This window comes from Melospiza melodia, chromosome 7 (genome assembly GCF_035770615.1).
Source record: "Melospiza melodia melodia isolate bMelMel2 chromosome 7, bMelMel2.pri, whole genome shotgun sequence".
Taxonomy (NCBI): Eukaryota; Metazoa; Chordata; class Aves; order Passeriformes; family Passerellidae; genus Melospiza; species Melospiza melodia.
Genome location: NC_086200.1, coordinates 26,149,768 through 26,171,905, shown reverse-complemented (window position 1 = coordinate 26,171,905; position 22,138 = coordinate 26,149,768). Strand labels below are relative to the sequence as shown.

General features: G+C 60.1%; 4 protein-coding genes across 7 annotated transcripts; 1 reads left to right on the top strand and 3 right to left on the bottom strand.

The window, feature by feature from the left end:
* Positions 1–1,239: 1,239 nt before the first annotated feature.
* Positions 1,240–5,337, bottom strand: CD320 (CD320 molecule). Its single transcript, XM_063160788.1, has 5 exons — positions 5,106–5,337; positions 4,722–4,931; positions 3,771–3,842; positions 3,276–3,424; positions 1,240–2,929 (listed from the first exon to the last, which is right to left on the bottom strand). The coding sequence occupies exons 1-4, from the start codon at positions 5,191–5,193 to the stop codon at positions 3,279–3,281; spliced, it is 516 nt and encodes a 171-aa protein (XP_063016858.1). The 5' UTR covers positions 5,194–5,337; the 3' UTR covers positions 1,240–2,929; positions 3,276–3,278.
* A 554-nt stretch (positions 5,338–5,891) lies between these two features.
* On the bottom strand, positions 5,892–7,412 carry NDUFA7 (NADH:ubiquinone oxidoreductase subunit A7). Its single transcript, XM_063160786.1, has 4 exons — positions 7,314–7,412; positions 7,140–7,189; positions 6,909–7,058; positions 5,892–6,136 (listed from the first exon to the last, which is right to left on the bottom strand). Exons 1-4 carry the CDS (start codon positions 7,362–7,364, stop codon positions 6,040–6,042), a joined length of 348 nt encoding a protein of 115 aa, XP_063016856.1. The 5' UTR covers positions 7,365–7,412; the 3' UTR covers positions 5,892–6,039.
* An 18-nt stretch (positions 7,413–7,430) lies between these two features.
* On the top strand, positions 7,431–8,380 carry RPS28 (ribosomal protein S28). The gene is made up of 3 exons (XM_063160787.1): positions 7,431–7,535; positions 7,613–7,660; positions 7,735–8,380. The coding sequence occupies exons 1-3, from the start codon at positions 7,497–7,499 to the stop codon at positions 7,855–7,857; spliced, it is 210 nt and encodes a 69-aa protein (XP_063016857.1). The 5' UTR covers positions 7,431–7,496; the 3' UTR covers positions 7,858–8,380.
* Positions 8,381–9,512: 1,132 nt separating this feature from the next.
* KANK3 (KN motif and ankyrin repeat domains 3) lies at positions 9,513–21,820 on the bottom strand. Of its 4 annotated transcripts, none has more exons than XM_063160784.1 (11): positions 20,827–20,914; positions 16,223–16,297; positions 14,205–15,941; positions 13,582–13,681; positions 13,245–13,442; positions 12,668–12,755; positions 12,121–12,340; positions 11,651–11,793; positions 11,210–11,410; positions 11,050–11,136; positions 9,513–10,867 (listed from the first exon to the last, which is right to left on the bottom strand). In XM_063160784.1, exons 2-11 carry the CDS (start codon positions 16,257–16,259, stop codon positions 10,811–10,813), a joined length of 2,868 nt encoding a protein of 955 aa, XP_063016854.1. In that variant the 5' UTR covers positions 16,260–16,297; positions 20,827–20,914; the 3' UTR covers positions 9,513–10,810. The 4 variants fall into 4 exon arrangements, with proteins under 4 accessions (XP_063016854.1, XP_063016855.1, XP_063016851.1 ...); XM_063160785.1 differs by having other exon boundaries at positions 9,513–10,864; XM_063160781.1 differs by lacking the exons at positions 9,513–10,867; positions 20,827–20,914 and adding an exon at positions 21,755–21,820 and having other exon boundaries at positions 10,875–11,136.
* Positions 21,821–22,138: the final 318 nt, after the last annotated feature.

Sequence of the window (22,138 nt, the reverse complement as noted above, 5' to 3'; positions counted from 1 at the left end):
GCTGTCACAGCCAGGGAAGGGAGATGGTCATGACCTCTCAGCTCATCCCTCAAGTCCCACAGTGCAGATTTAGAGGGGATGAGGTGAAGGCACCACCTCCACCTCCACAGTGTCCGAGAAGATTCCCTGAGGGACAAGCTGCTGCTGTGTCCCTGCCCTGTGCCATCACATCAGCCTTCAGCTCCACGACTCACCCAGGCAGGGACAGGAACAGGGAACAGGACACTGGAAATGCAAGTAGGCAGTAAAAGTTCCTCTGAAGTATTGGAATTGAAAAGGAGGAAATAATCCTTTGGATTTGCAAGTAAAAGGGGAACCAAAATTCAACAGGCTGATCTTTGAGGTCTTATCCTGAAACATGACCCTACTTCAACATGTAAAACATCACACTGATCTCCATGAACTGGTCTAATTAAATACAGAGACATGGAGCACAAAGATGCTCCTGGCCTGAAAAGCAGCTTGGGCTCCACTACAATTGAAGTCTCTGAGCCTGGGGATTAGAACAACAAAAACAATTCCGGCACCGGACAGAGGAAGGGAAATTGCTGTCAGAAACACAGCCCCGAGTTTTGGCACAAATCCATAAAATGTTTTTCTTTCAACCCTGAAGCACTCAGCTCAGTGAGCAGAAAGCAAGACCTGCAATGTCTTGTGAGTTTGCCCCAGGGCCTCAGTCCCCATGGCAGGGAGGAACACTCTGCCTTGTACCACAGAACAGCCGGGCTGGGCTCGGCACTGCAGCTCAGAGCACGATCCGGGACCGGCTGGTGACAGCTGACTGTGGCCACATGGCCCTGCCAGCACCAGCGCTTCAACTGGCCCCAGCTCAGCCCAGTCCTGCCAGGACTCCTGGAGCCCCTCCTGCCCTGCAGTGCTCCCCACTTCGTGTTCAGCTCTGGCAAAGAAGGGACAAGTTCAGGCATTTTTTCCACCTTGTTTTTTGGCTGAGCTCCCTGCAGAGGTGCTACTGTGGCATCTGTTCTTTCTGTCCCCACCCTCTCTGTTTGCTTTGTTCCTGTATTTCATCTTCTCTGCTACAGCTGGTGTGTGTTGGAGTCACATCTGTCCCAGGCAGGCACAGCAGCACTGGCCTCCTCACTGCACCCCATGCCAGCCCACCCACCCCAAGTCCTCTTTCCCAGGATGTGACAATCCAAAGGGTCATACAGCCCCCGGCCTCCCAAATACAGAATCCATGCAAATGCCCATATCCAGGAAAAATAAAAACTCCAGAAATTGTTCATTTTACATTCTTTATTCTCCTGTGTCAGTCACCACAGCTATCTCTGTCCCTGGAAACAGGTTGTGTGTGCCCTTGCAAATAACTCCTTGGTACTAAAAATAGCAGCCCTGGAATAACTCAGGACTCCACACCACATATAGAAGTTACTCCCCTGGGGTATGGCAGCACTCACACTATCCAGGAGCGGAAGACTCCTACTCCAAGGCTGGTGACTGGTGTCTGCTTGGCAAGCCAAGCTCCCACCTTCAAGGCACAGAGGTCAGCAGTCAAGGCAGCAGCTTGGCACACTCAGTGATCACTTGTGCAAGGTACACGTGGCCAATGCTGAACCAGAGGCACTGGGCACTAATCTGCCCCTGCACAGTCAGTTCTGACAGATAGATACACAGCATCAGTCCTTGGTTCAGACACTGTGTGAGTGGCACGGGGAGCCCTGGCCAAAGACATGGCTTACTTCCAGGGACACCTCCACTAGACCAAGACGCTCAGAGTCCTGTCCAGCTTGGTCCCAGGGATGAGGCAGTCGCAGCTGCTCTGGGCAATCTGAGCCAGGGCCTCACCATAAAACCCTCCTTTGTGTCCTACCTAGGCCCATCCTCTGTCAGTTTGTACCTGCTGCCCCTTGTCCTTACAGGCCTTGGTGAAAAGCCTCTCTCCCTGTTTCTTACAATCTCCCCTTTAGACATGGACAAGACACAACAAAGCTCCCTGGAGCCATCTCTTCTCCAGGGTTTGCCCTAACAAAAGTGCAAACTTATCAAACTTCATGAGATTCCTGTGGGCCTGAAGGTCTCTCCAGATGACATCCCCCTCCCCAGCTGCACTCCTCAGCCTGGTCTCATCCTCAGACTGGCTGAGGGTCCACCTGATCTCACTCTACGTGCTGATGAAAACCCGGAATGGCGCTGGTCCCAGTACGGACCCTGAGGGACACCACTCATGTCAGAACAGTTTTAAGGAGATGGCATTAAGAATGTTAAGAGAAGCCCCATGCAGCATTCAGCACTGGGGTGGGCAGAGCGGGTCTGCCAAGCATGGAGATGCTGTGGAAGAAGGGAGTGTGAAAGGAGCTGCCAGCCCAGGGCCAAGGAGCTCCTTGCCCCACATGGGCTCAGGTGAGAGCACAGCAAAGCCAGAGCAACTGTCACCCCCACAGTGGCACTGTCAGTAAAGCCTCTCGTGCAGGGGGCTGAGCAGCATCAAACAGTAGTGCAAACATGGAGTATTTGTCTGACCTGTGCAGCCAGTGAGTGCTTTTGGAAATAGGTGAGAAAGTTCCTGTTCCCTAACAAAATCCAGGGGGAAGAATGGGACGGATGACAAACGGCTCTTGGCTGGAAGTGGAAGAAGACAGTTGAAGAGCACGTGGCATTTCAAGGAGAAAAACATCTTTGAGTCCAAGGCCACACTGATGGGCATCTGCAGTAACAACTGTCATGCAGAACAGTGAAGGCATTTCTGACACCTTTGGGGGTGCTGATGGACAGTGCCAGGGAAGGTCCTGTGCTATTTCTGGAGCCAAGGCAGTCCTACAATCTAAGAACCATTCATAAAGGGAGCATCCTCTTGGTATTCCAGTGTAACAAGCCAGATTTGAGAGCTGATGTCCAATTCAGTCAGGCTCTGTGGTGAGCAGGGGACAGACCAGGCTAGTCTCACCTTATCACCTTGGGAGAAGGATCCCTGTTACAAAGCCAGAAAAACACCTGGTTATTGACAGTCCTTTGGGAAGAAACCTAGTTTGAATTCAATTTATGCAAAGTGGAGGAAAAAGTCCCACACTAGAAGATCAGTATCTCAGCAGGACTGCTCCATGTCCTTGGCAGCAGGGAGGAAAGGGGAGAGTTCTGCTGCTGCAGGGCAGACCAAAACCCCATGCCCCTGGTTGGCAAGAATCAGGGGAGCTGGGAAAACCTAACCCCCAAAACCTACCCCCCTTCCAAGGGGAAAGCTCTAGAAGCCAGAAACACAAGGCAAGAACAAATTTCTCCCTCAGGCACTTGGAGCACATGGGATGCAAAACACTTACCCTTCAGGGCAAGGAGCCTTTCTGGCCCTTGCCAGGCATCAGCTGCTCCCTGGAGGCTTTTTCTAGACTGGAGGTGTCAGATCTGCGTTTTGCTTTGGACAGAGCCCACGCAGCAACAGAACTTGCCACTACCAGGATAATCAGGAGCCCTAGAGAGGAGAGGGCACAAGCAGAAACCCACTCACTGCTCTGCTCTTGCAACAGGGCACTGCTGCTCAACACCATGAGCCTGCAAGCAGAGATGAGCAGTGTCCCCAAGGGCAAGGGACAGACAGAGAGGAGGTAAGCTAGTGCCAGATTGCAGGGAATGGCCTTTCCAAGGACACAACACAGCCAAGGCACAGCAGTAGTTAAGCTGTGGTGTCAGGCCTCCCTTAGTCCTCCCGGTGCAGCAAAAGCAGCTCCCGATAGAGGTCTGGAATTGATCCCTACTCAATTTATAGGCCAAGGTAGGTAGGTCCAAGACCATGTGCAGCACTCTTGAGTCTCACATACCTGCAACAATCAAGATCCATGTGTAACCTTGATTGCTCCATGGCACAGAGGCCTCAGGCGTAGCTGAAGGCTCTGTGAGGAAAGAGAAACAAGTCCATGAGGCTTCCAACTCACCTTATGGGCAGCACTCAAAGCAGTCTGCAATCTACACCTGGCTGAGTTCCCAGCTCACCTCAAGTGCACCAAAAGGCCTTTTTCAACTTAAGCAAAACCTTATCTACTGCTACTGGAGGAAAAGTTCTACTGGAAATGCATAGCAGGGAAAGGTGGGAAATTTCCCACCTGGAGCTGGAACTGCAGCATCCCAGCCTGTTCTCATGGCACTGAAAACCCACAGGTACAACCAAAATGCAGCTCTTCACCTCACCTGCCAACTGAACATGTGCAGACACCAAACCCAAACCCAGTCTCTTGCACCTGCAGTAATCCCCCTCCTTCTCCACATCCTCAGAAACCCCTGGGTGAGGGAAGCCAGAAGTGCCTTCCCAAGCACCCCAGACAGCCAATGGGTCTGACAGAGGATGCTCCAGGGCTCTGGTACCGACAGTACTGGGGTGCAGACACAGCTGGACACAAGCCCAGACACTGTGTCTGCAGCTCCTGGCCAGCCCTGATGGCCCAGACTTCCTCCTCATCCTCTTCCCTGCAGCCTGCCCATTCCCCAGAGGTCAGAGGAGCTCGGGAGGTGGAGAGATTCCAGTGTCTTCTCGAAGGAGCTGCTGGGAATCGCATGTTCTGGAAGAAGGAAGGATGTACTTCAAAGGCCCTTCCCGAGGCAGCCCTGAGGGGCGTCATTGCCGTTCCAAAGGAAGCTGAAGGTTCGCGTCCCCCACAGCGCTTCCTCCACTCACAGTGACCCGCGGGGACCGCAGCTGCCCGCATCGGCCAGAGACGGCGTGGAGCAAAGGTTTCGGTCCGGCTCGCCGCCCCCCGCCCCCCGGGGCCCCGTACCTGCGCTGCCGGTGGGCGGCACCGCCGAGCTCCTCGGCAGGGTCACCGCGGGGCCGCCGGGACTCGGCTCCGCCGCGGTCGCGGTCCCGCAGCTCCACTCGTCCTCGCCGCCGTCACAGTCGGGGTGGCCGTCGCAGAGCCAGCCCAGGGGGTAGCAGAGGTCGCCGGACGTGCACTGGAACTTGTCCGGGGGGCAGCGGGGCGGGGCGGCTGCGGGAACGGGAGCGTGAGGGGAGCGGGGGGGGGCCCGGCGGGGAGAGCCCCCCGCGCCCCGCAACCAGGGGAGCCCGCGCGCGGGGCGCACGAGGGCTCCGACCAATGAGAGTGAAGGGCGTGCGCGGGGAGCCAATGGGCACCGCCCGCCCGGCCGCTCCCCCAGCTCACCCGTGCCGGCAGGGAGAGGCAGCACCGGCCGCGCCAGCAGCAGCAGCAGCACCGGGAGCCCCGGCGGCAGCAGTCGCGGCCCAGCCATGCCGCGGGCCCGCACCGGAGGGACTCGCTGGGGTCGCCGCGCCGCTACAAACGCAATGTGCAGGAAAAGCGCGTGCGCTCCACCCCGACTTCCACCAATGGCGTGCTCGCGGGGGCGGGGCGCGGGCGCGCGCCCTTGAGGAAGCCCCGCCCACCTCGGGTGCCCTTCGGGGCGGGGTCACGTGACGGGGGCGGGGCCCGCCCATGTCGAGCGGCGCTGCCGCGGCACCGGGAACGGCACCGGGAACGGCACCGGGAACGGCACCGGGAACGGCACCGGGAACGGCACCGGAACGGGCCCCGGCCCTGCAGCACCGGGAACGGCACCGGGAACGGCACCGGAACGGGCCCCGGCCAGCCCAGCCCCTTCCCAGCTCCCCGGAAGTCCCTCAGCACCGCGGCCGGCAGAGCCCCGCTGTCCCGGGGAGGGCCGCTCAGCGCTCCGCCGGACCGAGCAGGGAGCGGTCACGGCAAGACAGCGGCGCTGGCGGTGGGGGCCACTGCCCCACGGCGCTGAACTTTTCTCGCAGAACCTGGGCCCGGAAGGAGCCCTGTGAGCGGGGCTGTGCTTTATCACCTCTGCTCTTCATTGACTGACTACAGCTTACAAACGCCCCTGTCCTGTGTCACTATTCCAACCAACAAATACACTGGTATTAAACAGCAGTAACTTGAATAAATCAAATAAAACACACAGAATGGGGGCTAATAATCACAGCTTTATATACATTTCTTAATCAGACATCAGCACCCTCCAGCAGCCTGGAGCCACATCCAGCACAGCCTCCCCATCAGAGCTGCTCTGGAACCACCCGTGCCCATCATGCAGCCTCAGCTCGCTCCCTGCTCACAAGTAGGGCTCGTCCCTGGAAATCTCCCACTTCCTCAGTGGTGGTCCTGGTGTCACTGGTTTCTTCCCTGTTGTTGTCTCTGCATCACCTGAACTGCGGTAGCGAAAGGAGGAGAGGCTTTAGCAACACTCTTCTGATGAAATCACACTTGAATTTCATCAGAAGTTCAAGCCGCAAAGTAGTGCTGGAGGTCTTTGTTAATCAGAGTCCCAGAATGGTTTGGATTGAGTGGGACCTTAAAGCCCACCTCATTCCAGCCCCTGCCCTGGGCAGGGACACCTTCCACCATCCCCTCTGGCTTCTAGTTCCATCCAACCTTGAACATTTCCAGGGATGGGGCAGCCACAGCTGCTCTGGGCACCCTGTGCCAGGGCCTGCCCACTCTGCCAGGGAACAATTCCTGCCCAATCTCCCACCCAGCCCTGCCCTGTGGCAGTGGGAGCCATTCCCTGTGTCCTGTCCCTGCAGGCCTTGTCCCCAGTCCCTCTGCAGCTCTCCTGGAGCCCCTTCAGGCCCCAAAAGGGGCTCTGAGCTCTCCCTGGACCCTTCACCAAGTGAGCACTCCCAGATCTGCCAGGCTGGCTCCAGAGCAGAGGGGCTCCAGCCCTCGGAGGGTCTTTGTGGCTTCCTTTGGACTCGTTGTAATGGGTCCCTTCTTGGAGGCCCCAGAGCTGGACAGAAATGATGCAGGTGCGGTATTGCCAAAGCAGAGTGAACTTCCTCCCGCCTCACTTATTTGCAAGGAAATATAAACTCAAACAATCAGTTCCACAGTCCTCTGCCAATCTGGGTAACTGGGCGCGTTCTGTGTTCCTGGTACAGATCAGGACCAAGGCTGACCCCGCTCCGCCCGCATCAGACCCACCTGCGGGCCTGTGCCCCCGCGGGCAGCGTTTTCAGCGCCGTCGCCACCACCACGGGCGGCAGCGACTCCCGGCGCCCGTCGCGGCTGCAGTAATAGTTATCGGCGAGCTTGTGGCTGGGGCCCACCGGGAGCCGCGGCGGCGGCTGGCTCCTAGGCAAAGAACGAGCCGAGCGTCAGCGGCGGGCCCGGGGTGGGGGCGGCCCAGCGCCCCGCCCGGCCCGGCCCCGGCACCTCTTAGCGATCTCCTCGTAGCGCAGCTGCAGCTTCGCCTGGAGATCCCGCTGCAAGGCAAGGCCAGAGCAGCTCAGGCGGAGCTGCCGCCCTGCGCCGGAGGCTCCGCGGAGCCGGGGGCGCAGCGCGGCGTCCCGCGGGGCAGAGGCGCCCCGAGCCCGGGGCCGTTCTTACCCCCGCCAGGAAGTTGCGGAGCCGCTGGATCAGACGAGTCGCCGTCGCCATGTTGGCCGCGGTGAAGGGCAGGGCCGCGGGGGGCGCCGGGAGCGCGCGCGCGGAACGCTGGGTCTCGCGAGACTCGGGGCTATATAAGGGGACGCGGGGGTTGGCCGCCCCTTTCCGCGCCCCGGAGCCGCCATGGACACGAGCCGCGTGCAGCCCATCAAGCTGGCCAGGGTGGGTACGGGACCGGGGGGCCGCGGCATCCGCGCCGGGCCGCGACACCGCGCTCACTCTCCGCTCTGTCCCCGCAGGTCACCAAGGTGCTGGGCCGGACCGGCTCTCAGGGGCAGTGCACTCAGGTGAGCGGGCGGGGCCGGGCGGGCGCGGCGCCGCGGGCCGGGCCTGGCCAGGCTGACGTGGGCCCGCCCCGCAGGTGCGTGTGGAGTTCATGGACGACACGAGCCGCTCCATCATCCGCAACGTGAAGGGGCCGGTGCGCGAGGGAGACGTTCTCACCCTGCTGGAGTCGGAGCGCGAGGCCCGGCGGCTGCGCTGAGCTGGAGCCGCCCCCGCTGCCCACCGCCCGTCGGGGATGGAGCCTGGCGCCGCTCGTCCCGCCGTGGGGCGTGGGGAGCAGCGGGGCGGCCGGGTCACTGCAATAAAGGGTTTTTCCAGTAGCCTCTTGCCCGGGTTTCACTCATCAAGCGCCACCCGACAGCTCTGGTTTGTCTCATCACCCCTGAGCACCTGCCGCTTTCCTCAGGCTCGGTAGCAACATGCCCTGCTTGTTACTGGGGTTACACATAGTGCCTGCGTTGTAATATCACTGTTATTGCACCTTTATTGACCTGTCACAACAAAAATAATTCTGTTTTGATTACAGTAGTCTTAATCCTGACTTTCCTGGTAAACAATTTTCTGTATGTGATGGTGAAGTGGCATTAGAAACGTACTGGACCTCAGTGGAATTAAATCACAAGTTGAAAGTCGAGCTTGGTACCAGCTTTCAAAGCAACAGCCTGCTGCTTCTGTCTGTCTGTTCTCAGTAAACTGCTCAGTGAATGCTGCCATAAATAACACCTACTTGCTGTCCTGCCTGGCAGTCATCCACAGCATGTGCTTGGCACCCCTGTTGACTACTGCATCTCACTTTCTTTGGCTTTCTCTTCCATCACAAAATCAGTTAGCAAGATGTGGTGTTTTAGGAGATTACATTAATCAAAAGTAGGGCTGAGAAGTTTAGAATGAGCCTTGAAGCTGCTGGTTCAAGGGCATGTTTTTAAGGATTGGCATTTTTTATCTGTTTATAGCATGGTCCAGATGTGCAGCCTCATGTATGGTCTCTGATGGGAGTTTTGTCTACAGAGTCCTGAGCTTGACTGAGGCAGTTCAGTGGCAGCTGTGACTGAGGATTTGGGTGTCCTAAAGCTGAGCAGAGCACTGCTGGGACAGACGTGCATTGTGTTGAACTGGAGCAGGCACTGGGGATTGTTAAGGGCTGATGTTAAAGAGTGTTTTTGGGATTTGTCCCTGTTGCCAGTTTTAGTTGTGCCCTGGGTAGCTCATGGGCAACATGAGGGGAGGAGTTTGTGCCATGGAGAAAGCCCTTGTGTTTGTGCCGTTGCTTGATGTAGTTTGTGATTCTTTGGGGGTTTCAGTTTCAGAGAATCAGCACAAGGCTCTGCTCCCTGGCTTGTGATGCAGCAGAGCTCAGAACTGGGGGGTGCCACAAGTCCTCTCAGAGTTCAGTTTTGTGGCTCTTGTTCATTCCCCCACTTCAGCTTCACCAGTGACCCAAGAGTGTTTGCTCTGGCCCCTGCCAGCCCTCAGAGCTGGGTGACTGGGATAGAGTGGCTTAGAGAGCTTCTAGAATATCCCTGTGGGGTCAGCCTGGTCCCTGTCCACTGAGGAGGGAGGCAATTGGCATCTTCACACTTGGTCTGGTGATTGCCCTTGAGGGATGCAGTGTAATATGAGCACCACAGAGAACCAGGGCTGGTGCAGGGCTGCAGAAAAATGGGCAGTGACACTGCTGCAGCTGCCTGGGACACTCCAGCAGGGAGAAAACCAGACAGGGATGTAGCCAGAGCAGAAAGTTGCAGTGAATGATGTGGAATGTGGGGTCACCTGCTCAGCTCAGGGGCTGTGCCTCTGCTGCAGCTCTTGCAGAGTTTGTTGTGAGCCAGACAAGAAGGCAGGAGACTGCAGATGTCACTGTGATATTTCAAAATAACTTTAAATTTTATTTATATCTTAAAAATAAACATCAGTATTAAAATACCAGTAGACAGAGTAGTGTATTAGGGAGTGCAGCAAGCGCTGTATATGAACTCCAGTGCAAAGCTGAGAGCAAGTTTGTGGGCAGGGCTGTGGGGCTCCCCAGCTCAGAGCAGGCCAGGCAGGGGCAGCAGTGGGGAGGCTGGGCCAGGGAGCAGGGCTGGGGGCCACAACACCCTACCTTTGTCAAGGGCTCAGAGCAGAGCTGCATTGCCATGCAAAACCCTTCTTGTCCTTGTCCTTACCCTCTTCCCACCCCACACAGTGCTCACACACTTGCACAGGCACTTCTCTGACATTCATGTTCCCTTTGCAGCCTCCATGTGTCTGCTCTGAGCTCTTCTGGCCCATGTGTTTTTCGTGGTGTCTTCACCTGCTCTCCCTTTTGGGATGGAAAGTGGGCAGAGGGACTTTGCTGTAGGCTCTGGCTGTCTGCACAGTCTGTGGGACTGGCTAATTAGGGAAATGTTTAGGAGGTAATTGGTTTCTCTTCCTTGGGAGAAGGACCTGCTCCCCTTGTGGGTTATAAGATAGGCAGATTTAGTCCCCAAATGCATCCTCAGCCCCTTTTGTCACTTGGCTGCCACCCTGACTGCTCAGAGGTTTGGCTCCCATTGAGCAAATCAACTCCCCAGTGATTTCATGTTAAACTTCATCCCTTGGCCAAGCAATATATTTTTTTCTTTGTATGCACGTGCTTGAAAAGAGGAAAAAAATCAGATTTCAGCCAGGAAAGGAAATTTCAGAAAAGAAGGGCAAGTATATGAGTCTGGAAATACTCCCAGCCCCTGTCCAAGGCAGCATTCCCTCTCCCATTGCTGTACAGATGTGCCTGCAGAGCACAGTGTCCCTGCTGGGGCCAGGACCTGTCACTTGCCCTCCTGGCTCTGTGTCACTGCCACTGCTGCCTTCTCAGAGCTGCCAGAGCACAAACCAGGTGCTGTCTCTGCTGTTGCTCCTTGCAGAGGTGGCACAGCTCCAGTGGTCGTGGCAGGGAGCACAGGGGATGGGGTGGCTTCTGCTCCCTGCATGTCCTGCCCCGAGGTCACTTGGCTCTGGTGACTTGGTGGTGAGGTGGCCACGTGTGGGAGACGGGTGAGGGAGGCGCGGGGACGGTGCTTGTGGCAGGAGTGAAGCTGCAGAGAGCAGTTCGGCACAGAGAGGTGGCAGGTGGGGGATGTGAATCACAGCCCAGTGCTGGTGGTGGCCCCTGGCTGGATCCCAAGGTCACTCTAGTTTGGTTTCTTCGGACTCCCAGGGCTCTTTGTGGTTGTTGGTGAAGTCCCCTGCTGCAAAGAGAGCAGTCACCTGAGACCCCTCCAGTGCCTCCTGCTCAGGGCCAGCAGGGCTGTTCTGAGCACGTGGCACCTGCAATGCTCTGCTCTTGCTCCTGCAGCCTCTTGCTGGAGACACCTGTGTGTGTCTCAGCCCTGTCCCCTCCCGTGGGGAGCGCTGAGGTTCTCACGGGTACCTTGGTGCTGGTGAGGTGGGCGTGGAGGAGCGCAGCGATGTCACCGTGACCGGCCTCCAGCGCGATGGCAACAGCATTGTTACCGTCCTAGAAAGAAAGGAGAGCGTGCAGGAAGGGCTTTGGGGACAGGAGCTGCCCAGGCCCAGTGGCAGAACCTTACACTGTCCACGATGGAGACGTTGCAGGTGGGCTGGGCCAGCAGCAGCCTCACGGTCTCCAGGCGGCCGTGCTCGCAGGCACACATGAGCGCCGTGGAGCCCTCCTCGTCCTGCAGGTTGACGTCGGCCCCGCAGGCCAGCAGGGCTCCCACCATCTCCTGCCGCCCGTGGCTCACGGCCAGCATCAGCGCCGTCTGGCCAGCCTGCAAGGGAGGGACACTGCCAGGCCACCCCTGCCCCCGTGCTACCCACTTGTCCCCACGCCACAGGACCACTGCTGGGACAGCCCAGGCAGGAGGAGCTCCTAAGGTGATGCCCTCCCCATGCACTGACACCTCCAGGTTTTGGAGCCATTGTCCTGCCCTCAGAAGAGCTGAGCGTGGCTCTGGCATCTGCCTGGGGGTGGGAGGATCAAGATGTGGTGGCCCTCAGACTGCACCAACCTGGCTGGCCTTGGCGTTGACGTTGCCCATGCTGAAAAGCCTCCTGACCACATTCATGTCCTCCTCCTGCTCAACAGCTGCCAGTGCTGCCAGCATCAGGGCAGTGTACCCAGCTTTGTTCTGGTGGTCCACGTTACAGATCCCTGTGGGAGTAGGCAGAGGGGGCTCAGGATGCTGCAGGGCTGGTGTGGGACATGGACCAAGCCTGGCTCCCCCTCACAGTCCTGCCCGCGGTGCTGTGAACCTTCCCACAGGCACAGAACTGCTGATGGATCTGCCCCATGAAATCTGGACACCCAAACGGGCTGGGGTGCCTTCTGACCCCCACAGCTATGAGCACACAGAGCCCAGGGTAGCTCTCCTCGCCCTCTGCTGCCAATGCCTTTCCCCTGTGCTGGCAGGACCAGGACACGACCTGGGTCCAGTGGGATGGTGGCCAGGGGATGTTTCTGGGGCTGGGGGGCACTGACCCGTATCCAGCAGCAGCGACACGATGTGGAAGTTGGAGTGGGAGACACTGTAGTGCAGGGCTGTGTTGCCATTCCCGTCTGCCAGGTTCACCACGTGGGCCAGGAGAGCCGGCGAGAGCTCGGCAAAGGCCAGGAGGTGGTTGGCAACCGTGTCAGGGATGGACGACTTTTGGCTGGACAGACGGAACCACTCCTGAAGGACCAGGCTGCTGCTGGCAAGCTGTGGGCAGAGAGGGGCTGAGCCTCTGCGTGCCCTGGCACCCTGGCACCCACCCCCTGCTGCCAGCCCAGGTGGCAGGGAGCAGAATCCCTGCTCCAGAGGGGGTGGGTGAAGGCAGGACCCTGAACTGCCCAAACCCATGCTGGGCATAGCCTCAGCTGAGTCCACATGGGGGTTTTGGGGTTTCTGGACAAAACCTGGAGCCAAGGGCTGTATTTTGGGGGAAGGTGCTAAGCCAGGCTTTGCTGGCCCCTCTCTGAGTAGGGCCAGCTCTGGGGGATGTTGGCAGGGACTGGGCAAGCCATCCCTCCCCAGTGCTCCACTCACCACCTCTTTGCTCTTGGCAGCACCCGGGTGGCCCAGGTGGGTCTTGACAATGAGGCAGGCCTCCCTCATCCTGGGGCTCAGCTCGAACCTGTGGAGAGCATGAGGATGTCCCTGGTGTGGGGCTGCATCACCCACCAAACCTGTGAGCTCTGCAGTGCCTGGAACTCCCCACAAGGTCCCCAGAGTGCAACCTCCAGCCCAGTGGCTGCACCCTGGCTGCTCCAGCCTCTGCAAACCACCATAGAACAGAGCCTTATATGGATGTGCTCAGGCACCATTCACCCATTCTTGGGCCACATTTTTTCCTTTTGTTGAAAAATGCTACTGAATGCTGTTGTTTTTTTTTTTGTCCCCCTCTAAATTATTTTCTGCAGCAAAGAAGCTTTTGGGGCCTCTCATCCTTTCCTTAGCAGACCCAAGAAACTGGAAGAATTGTTCCTGATGAATGGTCTCTGCAGCTGAATGGGTTTTTCCCACTGGCAGCACTGAAACTGGGGCAGATGCCCCAACCTGGCAGGGCCGGTGCCATGGCTCCCAGCTGAGCAGGGAGCAGGGAGCCTTCTCCACTGGCACTTACTTTTCCTTCACCTCAGGGGGCTCCAGCAGGGTTACATCAGTCCCCTTGCACTCCAGTCTGGGCTCGCAGGTGCCTTCTCCTGCCTCCTCTTCTGAGGTTTCGGTGTCTCCCTGCTCTGAACTGTTGGAGCTGTCAGCCGAAGCCTTCTCAGAGGAGCTGTTGCCTTCTTCATCCTCCTCGCTGGATGTGCTCTCATACCTGCACAGAGGAAGGATGCTCAGTGGCAACACAGCACCAGTCTGGCCCCCTTCAGGCCCTGCCACTGGCCCTAGGCCAGGACAGGGACGCAGGGGACCAGGATGGGCTCACAGGGGTGGCGGAGCCCCTGAACACGTACTCCCCGTTCAGCACCCCCACAAACTGCAGGCTCTTCTTGCTGCCCTCTGCCTCGCTCCGGGGAGGACCATCCCGCTTCTTCATGATGGACTTCAGGGCTCCTACAGGGAAACAGATGGATGCCAAGAGCCAGTGAGCAAGAATCATAGAATTTTAGAATCATGGAATGGTCTGGGTTAGAGGGGACCTTAAAGATCATTTCATTTCAACTCCACTGCCATGGTCAGGGACACGTTCCATTAGACCAGGTTGCTCAGAGTTCCATCCAACCTGGCCTTAAACACTTCAGGGACGGGACATCCACAACTTCTCTAAGTAACCTGTGCCAGGGCATCACCACTTCATAGTAAGGAATTTTTCCTAATATCTAATCTAAACCTACTGTCATTTTGATACCACTCCCCCTTGTCCTGTCACTACATGCTCATGTAAACAGTCTCTCCTGGAGCTAGCCAAGCACCCCAAACCCACTAGACCTCCAGACAGGCATGGAAGGGCCATGGGGCAACTGCTGGAGCATGGGTAGCACTGGCCCTGCAGGCATTGTCCCCAACAAGGCCATCCTCTCCCTTCCTGCAGGAACATTCCAACCCAGACCCTGGCATCATCCCTGGTGACACTCACCGGCTGCAGGGCTTGGGGCAGCTCCGCTGTCCTGTGCTGGGGCTGGGTCCCGGTTGCTGTCTGTTGTCTCCAGCACAGCGGGCCCAGGGCCTTGGCTCTCTGGGCACGTCCCTGCCGCTGCTCCTGCACCTGGCACCGAGGGGCTGCTCAGGCCATCACCCCGGCCAGGCTCCATCACCTCACCTGCACCGGGCTCCTTCTCCTCTCCTGCCAGGACAACGCTGCCCACATCTGTCTGGCTGCCCTTGTCATCGCAGCTGGCAGCTGAATCGGGTCCGACTGCCACGTCGCGCCCGTCGGGGCGGCAGCCCACGGCGACACAGGAGGTTGGGGGGCAGCACTCCACACCCGCCTCCGCTGTCTTTGGGGGGTCACCAGCTGCCCGGCTCTGTGTCACTACCACAGCTTCCACCAGTGCCTCGGCCACCTGCGGCACGGCCATCACCTCCTTGTCCACCTGCCCACGGGGCCGGCGGGCGCACACCTCCAGCCGCAGCTCCTCCAGCTCCCGTGTGGCCTCCTGCAGGTGCCCCTCCATCAGGGTGATCACCTCCTTCTGGTGCCCTACCGTCTGCTGCAGCAGCTCCAGCTCCCGCTCTGCCTCAGTGGCCAGCCCCAGCGAGGACTCTATCACCCAGACAGCCACGTCCCTGCGTCCCCGTGTGCCGCTGTCTGGCGCGTCCCCACTCTCCTGCCGCGAGCGGTAGTAGAAGACGGCATCTGTCATGGCCCGGTCCTCCCCCACCGCCACGGAGCGGCACGGCCGCTCTGCCACCCTGGGGCTCTTGCCTGGCCAAGCCCTGGCGTTCCGCTCCGGCACGGCCAGCTTCTCTGTCAGCTTCCTCAGCTCTGCAATTTTGCTCGTTCGCCCCTTCACTGGCTCTGCTTCACTCTCTGGCCCTGTACGGGGCCCCTCCTCACCCCCTGCCCCTGCCTCAGAGCCACGGGGGTGATACAATGCCTCGCCAGGCTCCGCCGACAGCTTCTCCAGCAACTTTGCCTTCTCCCTCTTCAGCTCGCAGATCTGCATCTCCAGGAGGGGGATGGTTTTCACCTGCTCCTCCAGGTCCCGGAGCTGCCGCAGGGCTGCAGCCATCTGCTCCCGCACGTGCTGCAGCGGGGCCGTGCCGAGCCCTGCAGCGGGAGTGCTGCGCCCCGAGCTGCCGGGGCTCACCCGGCCCCAACCCGCCTGGCCCTCGGCGCCAACTGGCACCCAGTGGGGTGGCTGGCCCAGGGCACCCGGCAGGCCAACGTGGGAGAGACCACCGATATCCTGCAAACGGCCCTGCTCCTGCTCCAGCCTCCTGCTTGTCTCCAGCAAGGTCTTCTCCACCCGTGGGTTTGGCACGAGGCACTTGCGGGTGGGAGGCGGGAGCAGCCGCACTGGCGGTGGTGAGATGGGGTGGGAGGTTGGCTTGCTCGCAGGCTCCGGGGCTGCTCGGCCGTGCGGGGACAGCAGCAGCGCAGTCCTGCCCTCCTCGCTGGCCGTGGAGGTGAGCGACTCGGTGGAGGTCCAGGCGCTGGTGTGGCTGCTGGGGCTGCGCAGCGTGCTGGGCGGCGCACGGGACCCTTTCGCCCTGCGAGGCAGCGGCACTTTCTTGAGTGTTTGGCCACTTTCAATATCATCAACATATTTCAGGAAATCAAGGTCCAGCAGGAAGCCATAAGGGGTTTCCACAGAATATGAGCTCTTCTCTCCATCATCCTGGTCCCGATACAAGAACGGGCCCCCAAGATCTGCAAGAGGAGAAGCGACAGAGGAGTTAGTGAAGACAGGATGGCTTTCCTAACTGGGTTATACTGGAATTTACAGCCTGCAGGCCCATCTCCTCCATGATGTGCAATGGGTCTGTCTCCAGCACCCTCAGTGCCGTAGGGTATCACAGGGCACACAGTCCATGTCAGGGTCGGTGCTGGAGTGAGGAACTCCACTGGGATGGGACGGGACAGCTCAGCCCTGCCACCCCCCTTGCACCCCTTCCACTTTCACTACCCGGTGACAACCCTGATCTCTTTACCTGGGAGGTTCTGGTTCAGGGGTGCCGGCTGAGCCATCTTCTTCCCGGAATGCTGCTGACCAGAAGACCATCAACCTGCAACGAGACCACGTCCAGCCAAACCCTGTAACTGCAGGGCTGGTGAGCCCCAGGCAGCCACACAGCCCTGACCCCCACCTGGGAGAGCCCTGTGGCTGCCCCCTGCCATTTGCCAGGTCCCCAGGCCTCCCCAGCCCAGGGCTGACGCTGGAGCTGGTGGCTGGGCGAGTGCGGTGCTGCCTGTGGTGCCAGGATTGTTTGTACATTAAAGGAATGCTCCACAGCTCAGCTGGGATGGCTGTGCTGCCAGCTCCAAGGGTCACGAGTTGGAGCTTGGCCATACAGTGGGAGCAGGCCAGGAAAGAAAAGAGGCTGAAACCTGTATAGGTGCAAAGCCCTGAGCAAAACCTCACTCAGTCTGAGGTTTGCTCTGGATAAAGGGAAACGATGCTTTGGCAAAGGCATGAGACTGCAGGGAGCAGCCAGCATCTGTCAGTGCTGGGTGTGATGCCCATTCATGCCACCCAGGGTGCCCCACAAGGCCTCAGGGGTGTCCTGAGGGGCCAATGACCCCCAGGAGGGACCTGACTGCTTTCCCCTGCCCCTAATGCGGGATAAGGCAGAGGGGAATGAAATGGGAGCCTGGTTTTCCCAGAAGCCAGGCACGGACACACTGGAGGAGGACCAAGAGGATACGGCTGTGGTCCAGAAGGGAGATCATGGCTGGGGGTGCAACCAGCTTGAGCACTGAGCTAGGACCTGCTGCAACATCAGGCAGCATCTGGATGCTGGGGCCCAGGTGTGAAGTGCTCCTGGCAGGAGCAGGATGGGACAACAGCACTTTGGGAGCACCCATTGCTGCTGTGCATGGCACCAGAGTTCTGATGGCTGTGCCCATGGGGCACAGGTGGCCATGGGGCTGAGCAGCTGTTGGTGGGCAAAGCATTTGGCACTGGGCTATTTTCAGAAGAAAGCAGGGGAGGAGAAATGCCACAGAGGAATGGTGGCGCTTGGACACAGCCCCCAGGGAAGCTGAGGCTCAGAGCTGCCCAGGGAACGGCGCGGGATGTGGCCTTGGCTGCACAGAAACACCCACGTCTGCCCCTCACACCAACGCTGCAGCCATGCCCCAGCCCTCAGTCTGCCCCTCACAGCAATGCTGCAGCCATGCCCCAGCCCTCAGTCTGCCCCTCACAGCAATGCTGCAGCCATGCCCCAGCCCTCAGTCTGCCCCTCACAGCAATGCTGCAGCCATGCCCCAGCCCTCAATCTGCCCCTCACACCAATGCTGCAGCCATGCCCCAGCCCTCGGCCCCCCTGACCCCCTGGAGCAGCTGAGGCAGCACCAGGCCAGGCTCGGGCTGGGCACTGAGTTCAACCGGGCAGAGATAAAACACTTCCCACTAGGACACATTCTGGGGTTCTCCCACTCCTCTCCCAACCCACCCACAGCCGATGCACATCCCAAATTCCACCTTCCTTGGAATCATCCCACCTTGGAGCAGGCACCCATGCCACCTCCCTGGTAACATCCCTGCTGGCATCCACCATTCCCAAGCTGCTGGCTTCATGCCCAAGGGGGTCCACACATCCCCCACCTCCTCTCATCCCTCCCACCCTGGGAACAGTTTGGCTTCCTCCTCTGCATGGTCCTTGCTGCAGGTAATTAAACAGTGCTGGGGCCAGGACAAACTTCCCCTGGGCTCCACACACGTTGTAAATCAAAGAGGAAGAGAGAGCAGCAGGAGCCAGAGGCAGCGGGAGCGTTTCCTCGGGGGGAAGTGGCCGGCAGCTCCCTTCCGCCGCCCAGCCTGGCCATTGTCCTGCCCGGGGACAGGAAAAGCCTCCTCTGCCAAGGCCTGGACACCTCCCACACCACTCCAGCTGCAAAGGGGCCCTTTGCACCAGCACTGCACTGGTGTCCCCTCCACTGAGCTGGGGACAGGCTGCTTGTCACCTGCCAGCTCCTGTGGCCCCTTCAGCCAATGTCTGCAGCTGCATCCCAACTGTGGGGACATCCTCCCACTGCTTCAGACCCCATTTCTTCTGGTCTGATACGATGGGCTGGACCAGGGCGAGTGAAGACGAGTTTCTGTCTTCACCCAGATCCAAAAATGGTGATGGGACCTGCCAGCTACCAACCATAGTCCAAGTGGCCCCAGGGACTCCATTGATGTTCAAACCCTCCTGCAAGGAGCAAAAACCCCCCAGGTTCCTTGGGCTGTGCAAACTGTCCCTGGGCTGGGGAAGATGTGTGGGGCTGGACTGGACAAGTGGGGGCAGATGTCCCAGTGTGCAGCAGGTTGAGCCCCCACACCTGTGGCCCAGCCACTGTCAGCACCAGCTGGACCTGGCTGCCACACCCATGGCACCACACGGGCAGCCACCCTCCACCCGGGCTCAAGTCTTGCTGGGGCCAATTCTATCAGCCACTTTGGTGCCAAAGGCTGATTTTCAGCAGCTTCAGCTGCTCCCTTGGGCACTGGCGCAGGTTGCTGAAGAGCCTGGGCACATGCACCCCTGTGGGAGCCCTTACATGATCCCAGCTCTCTTTGGAAGCAATGAGTGTTGTTTCTAGCGCTGGTGTTTCAACAGAAAAGCGGGATGGTACAAGCAAGGGACTGGTAGAGAGGTTTGGCAGCGAGGGGGAGAGGAGGAGGATGCACAGGCATCCAGCCACCCCCGTGGAGGCAGGGCTGTGTTTTGCCCTGGGCTCACACCTGTATTTTCCCCTCATGCTGTTGTACTGATGGGAAACATGGGGCCAAAACTGGAGCTGCTCTGCTCAATTGCAATCGGATGTCATATCAGGGATGAGGGAGGCTGGGCACCCTGGCACAGCCCAGGCACCACCCGGGCCTCGTGCCCCAGCCCCAGCTGCAGGCAGCACCGTGTGAGCCCTGGCCTCATGGGGCAATTTCCCCTTGGGCTTCCCAAGCCCCAGGACTGGCAGAGGAGAGGTCAGGGAGAGCTGTTCCTAAAGCTGGAGACCTCTGTGCCCTTTTCCTGGGGGGCCACAGCTGTAGCAGCCCTCAGCCCAGTTCAACCACCTGCTGCAGCACAACCCGAGCTGCTCCACCGGCGGGGCCAGGCCTGGACACAGAGAGGGCTCTCCCTGGCTCTCCTCCTGAGCCAAAATACTGAGGTCATGAGGAATGTGAGAGGAACAGAGTCCAGAGCAGCCCTGGCCAGCACAACTTGATTTATCTCAGCCAGGCATGCTTCCCTCGTAGCTGAGCAGGCGATAAGCCCTGAAGCTTGGAACTGAGGCTGTTCCAAAGTTGAGGGGAAACCACTGAGCAAGCACACAGCTTCTTCCCCTGCCAGCAGCCTGCCAGGATTCAGGCTCCTCGCACAGCCAGCTGTCACACGTGCTTGTCACCTGCAGTGTTACGTGCCAGCACTGTGGCTGGGTGCAGCAGTAGATGTCCAGGGCTCAGGCCACCTCTGTGTCCCTGTCCCTGCTGCAGGGGCTCTATGGGACAGCCTGCTCCTGTTTGCCCAGGCAGCCGTGGCCAGCTGTCTGTGCTGGAGCTGCTCCTGGAGGAGCTGGATCCAGGTGGGTGGGTGCACAATGCTGACCCAGGGAGAGAAAGGGAAATGATCATCTCAACAGCCTAATTTCAGGGTTGGACTGTTATTTCTGGAGTTGTCGTCATTGATGGCCCGGTTGGCTGGGAGGCCAAAGGGGCCGCCCAGGCTCTGCACCCACTCCAGCCCCTCAGGGACCTCCCTGAGCTCACTCACAACAGGTGTAGAGTCCACACACAAACTTACCCACGTGGGGATCAGCTCTACCAGCCCCCTCACACCTACAGCACTATAGGCTCCCTACAGCTTCACTAGAGAGCATCAGCCCCTCTCCTTGCTGCCCAGCAGCACCTTCCACCAACACCTCCCGATTCCCTCGGGGCTGCATCAGCAGCGATGGCCTGGGCTTGTCCTGCTGTGAGGAGGGGCTCGGAGATCAAACTAAATTTACCCGCGGGAAGCCGAGGTACAGCCGGGGTACACCCAGAGCTCCGTGCCCAACGCCGGGGAGGGATCTCCATGTGCTCCAGGAGGGCCCCGAGCACTCCTGGGCCCTTCGGCACCCAGCCCGGGGTGCCGTGTCCCACCAGCCGGGAACCCACAGCACACCCAGCCTGACGAGGTCCCCAGGGTGTCCCCAGAGCCCCCAGCCCTGCAGTTCCCGCCAGCATCCCCAGCCTGAGGGGTTCCGGCACCCCCGGGGGATCCCCAGCGCCCCGGCAGCACGTTCCAGGCACCCGCACGTCGGGGCGGCAGCCCGTGCCCAGCCCCGGGCCCCGGGCTCTCCCCGCCGGCGCCACCCGAGGGGAGCAGCTCCAGCCGGGCCCCGGCCCCGCTCCCCTCCCGCTCCCGCCGCCGGGGCCGCTGGGGCGGAGCCCCCGGGGCGGCGGCTGCCGGGGCCGCCCCATCCCGCCGCGCTCCCGGGGCTCCAGCGCGGCCCGTCCGGGGCCACGGGCGGCGGCGGCTGCGGGGGCCGCACCGGGACGAGCCCCGGCCCCGCCGCCGCCGGGCCCGCCCGGCCAGTCCCGTCCCGCCCGGTCCCCGCCGTCCCTCACCGTGCCGCCGGGCTCCTGGGCTGCAGCCTGGACACAGCCCCGGGCCCGGGACTCTCGGGCAGCTCCGCGGCGCCGGGCAGCGCTGCCCGCCGCAGCCCCGGGCCGAGGGCGGGCGGGAGCGGGAGCGGGAGCGGCCGGGGCGGGGCGGGGGCGGGCGGGGACCGGCCCCGGGCCCGACGGGACGGGAACCGCCCCCGGCCGCTCGCCCCGGCATCCCCCCAGCTCCCTCTCCGCCCGGGGAGGGGACATCGCTGTCCCCGGGGTGCGATGTGCCCCGTTCCTGTCACCTGGGGGAGGGGTGTCCCCCGCCCTTGTCACCCCCAGGTCCCCTGTCCGGATTACCGTGGGGATGGGGTGCTCCTACTGCATTCCCTGGGGACGGGGCTCTCCCTAACCTGCCCACATCGGGGTGGTCCCCCTGCAGAAAGGGGGGGTCCCCCTGCTCACATGGCCCCGATATAGGGGTACCCTCTGCCCTGAGCCCAGCCCCGCTGCTGGCCCCGGCCCGGCGGGCGGCTGCGTCCAGCTCTGCCCCACCGTGCTGCCCCGGCACAGCCACCCTCGCACACCTCGCCCTCGTCCCAGCCGCGGCCGGGAGCAATGTGCCTCTGGGCCTGGCTGGGCTCCCCGGGCCTGGCCCCGCTGGGTTCCTGGCAGCCCTCCCTGTCCCAGCAGCGGCTGTCTGTCTCCTTTTCTTGCCAGCTTTCTTCCCCGCCTGCTTCCCGTGCTGCTCGCTGAGCCGCGAGCTCTGGGCTCTCCCCCATCCTGTAAGGACCATTCCCCGCCTTGGAGCTTGCCCTCACTAACCGCTGCAGGCCTTTTCAGCGCTGAAACCCCCAGCAAAGATTTTTGTTAGTTTTTCTTTCTTTTTCAGTTCTGAACTTCACGGGTAGTTTTCCATATCTGGCACTTCTGTAACACTACTCACGGGAAGAGCAGGAGAAACAAGATGTGCTTCACGACGTCCCTCCCAGCTGCTGGCAGGCACTTTGGGGACTTCCTGGGAAAGGGTTTGCATCCGGACGGAAGTACCTTAATAGCTCTAATGAATCTACCTCCACTGACAGACCTCGTCCCTCTCCAATTCATTTGCATACTTGGCCTCCCCAGCATCCTGTGGTAATGAACTTGGTGATTTCACGCCCTCAGTTGGTCTCCAAAGCAGGTCGGGAATAGCTCGGCTCTTGCCGGTTCACTGACTGCTTGGAGGAGAAATCGCTCAGGTGCCCTGCACAGGGTGGCTTTACCTTCTCTGTCCAGGTCAGGAAAGGTGAAACCTGGGGCGATGAGCCAGGTGCCAGCAGTGCCCAGC

Coding starts and splice junctions, on each gene's coding strand:
- CD320 (XM_063160788.1), bottom strand. CDS start 5,193: ATGGCTGGGCCGCGACTGCTGCCGCCGGGGCTCCCGGTGCTGCTGCTG. Junction 4,932..5,105: donor GCCTCTCCCTGCCGGCACGG/GTGAGCTGGGGG, acceptor CCGTTCCCGCAG/CCGCCCCGCCCCGCTGCCCC. Junction 3,843..4,721: donor GCCGCCCACCGGCAGCGCAG/GTACGGGGCCCC, acceptor CTTTCCTCACAG/AGCCTTCAGCTACGCCTGAG.
- NDUFA7 (XM_063160786.1), bottom strand. CDS start 7,364: ATGGCGACGGCGACTCGTCTGATCCAGCGGCTCCGCAACTTCCTGGCG. Junction 7,190..7,313: donor TCCGCAACTTCCTGGCGGGG/GTAAGAACGGCC, acceptor CTTGCCTTGCAG/CGGGATCTCCAGGCGAAGCT. Junction 6,137..6,908: donor GCGGGGGCACAGGCCCGCAG/GTGGGTCTGATG, acceptor TCGCTACCGCAG/TTCAGGTGATGCAGAGACAA.
- RPS28 (XM_063160787.1), top strand. CDS start 7,497: ATGGACACGAGCCGCGTGCAGCCCATCAAGCTGGCCAGG. Junction 7,536..7,612: donor AGCCCATCAAGCTGGCCAGG/GTGGGTACGGGA, acceptor CTGTCCCCGCAG/GTCACCAAGGTGCTGGGCCG. Junction 7,661..7,734: donor CTCAGGGGCAGTGCACTCAG/GTGAGCGGGCGG, acceptor CCCGCCCCGCAG/GTGCGTGTGGAGTTCATGGA.
- KANK3 (XM_063160781.1), bottom strand. CDS start 16,259: ATGGCTCAGCCGGCACCCCTGAACCAGAACCTCCCAG. Junction 11,411..11,650: donor TCAACGCCAAGGCCAGCCAG/GTTGGTGCAGTC, acceptor CCTCCCTTGCAG/GCTGGCCAGACGGCGCTGAT. Junction 11,137..11,209: donor ACGTCTCCATCGTGGACAGT/GTAAGGTTCTGC, acceptor CTTTCTTTCTAG/GACGGTAACAATGCTGTTGC.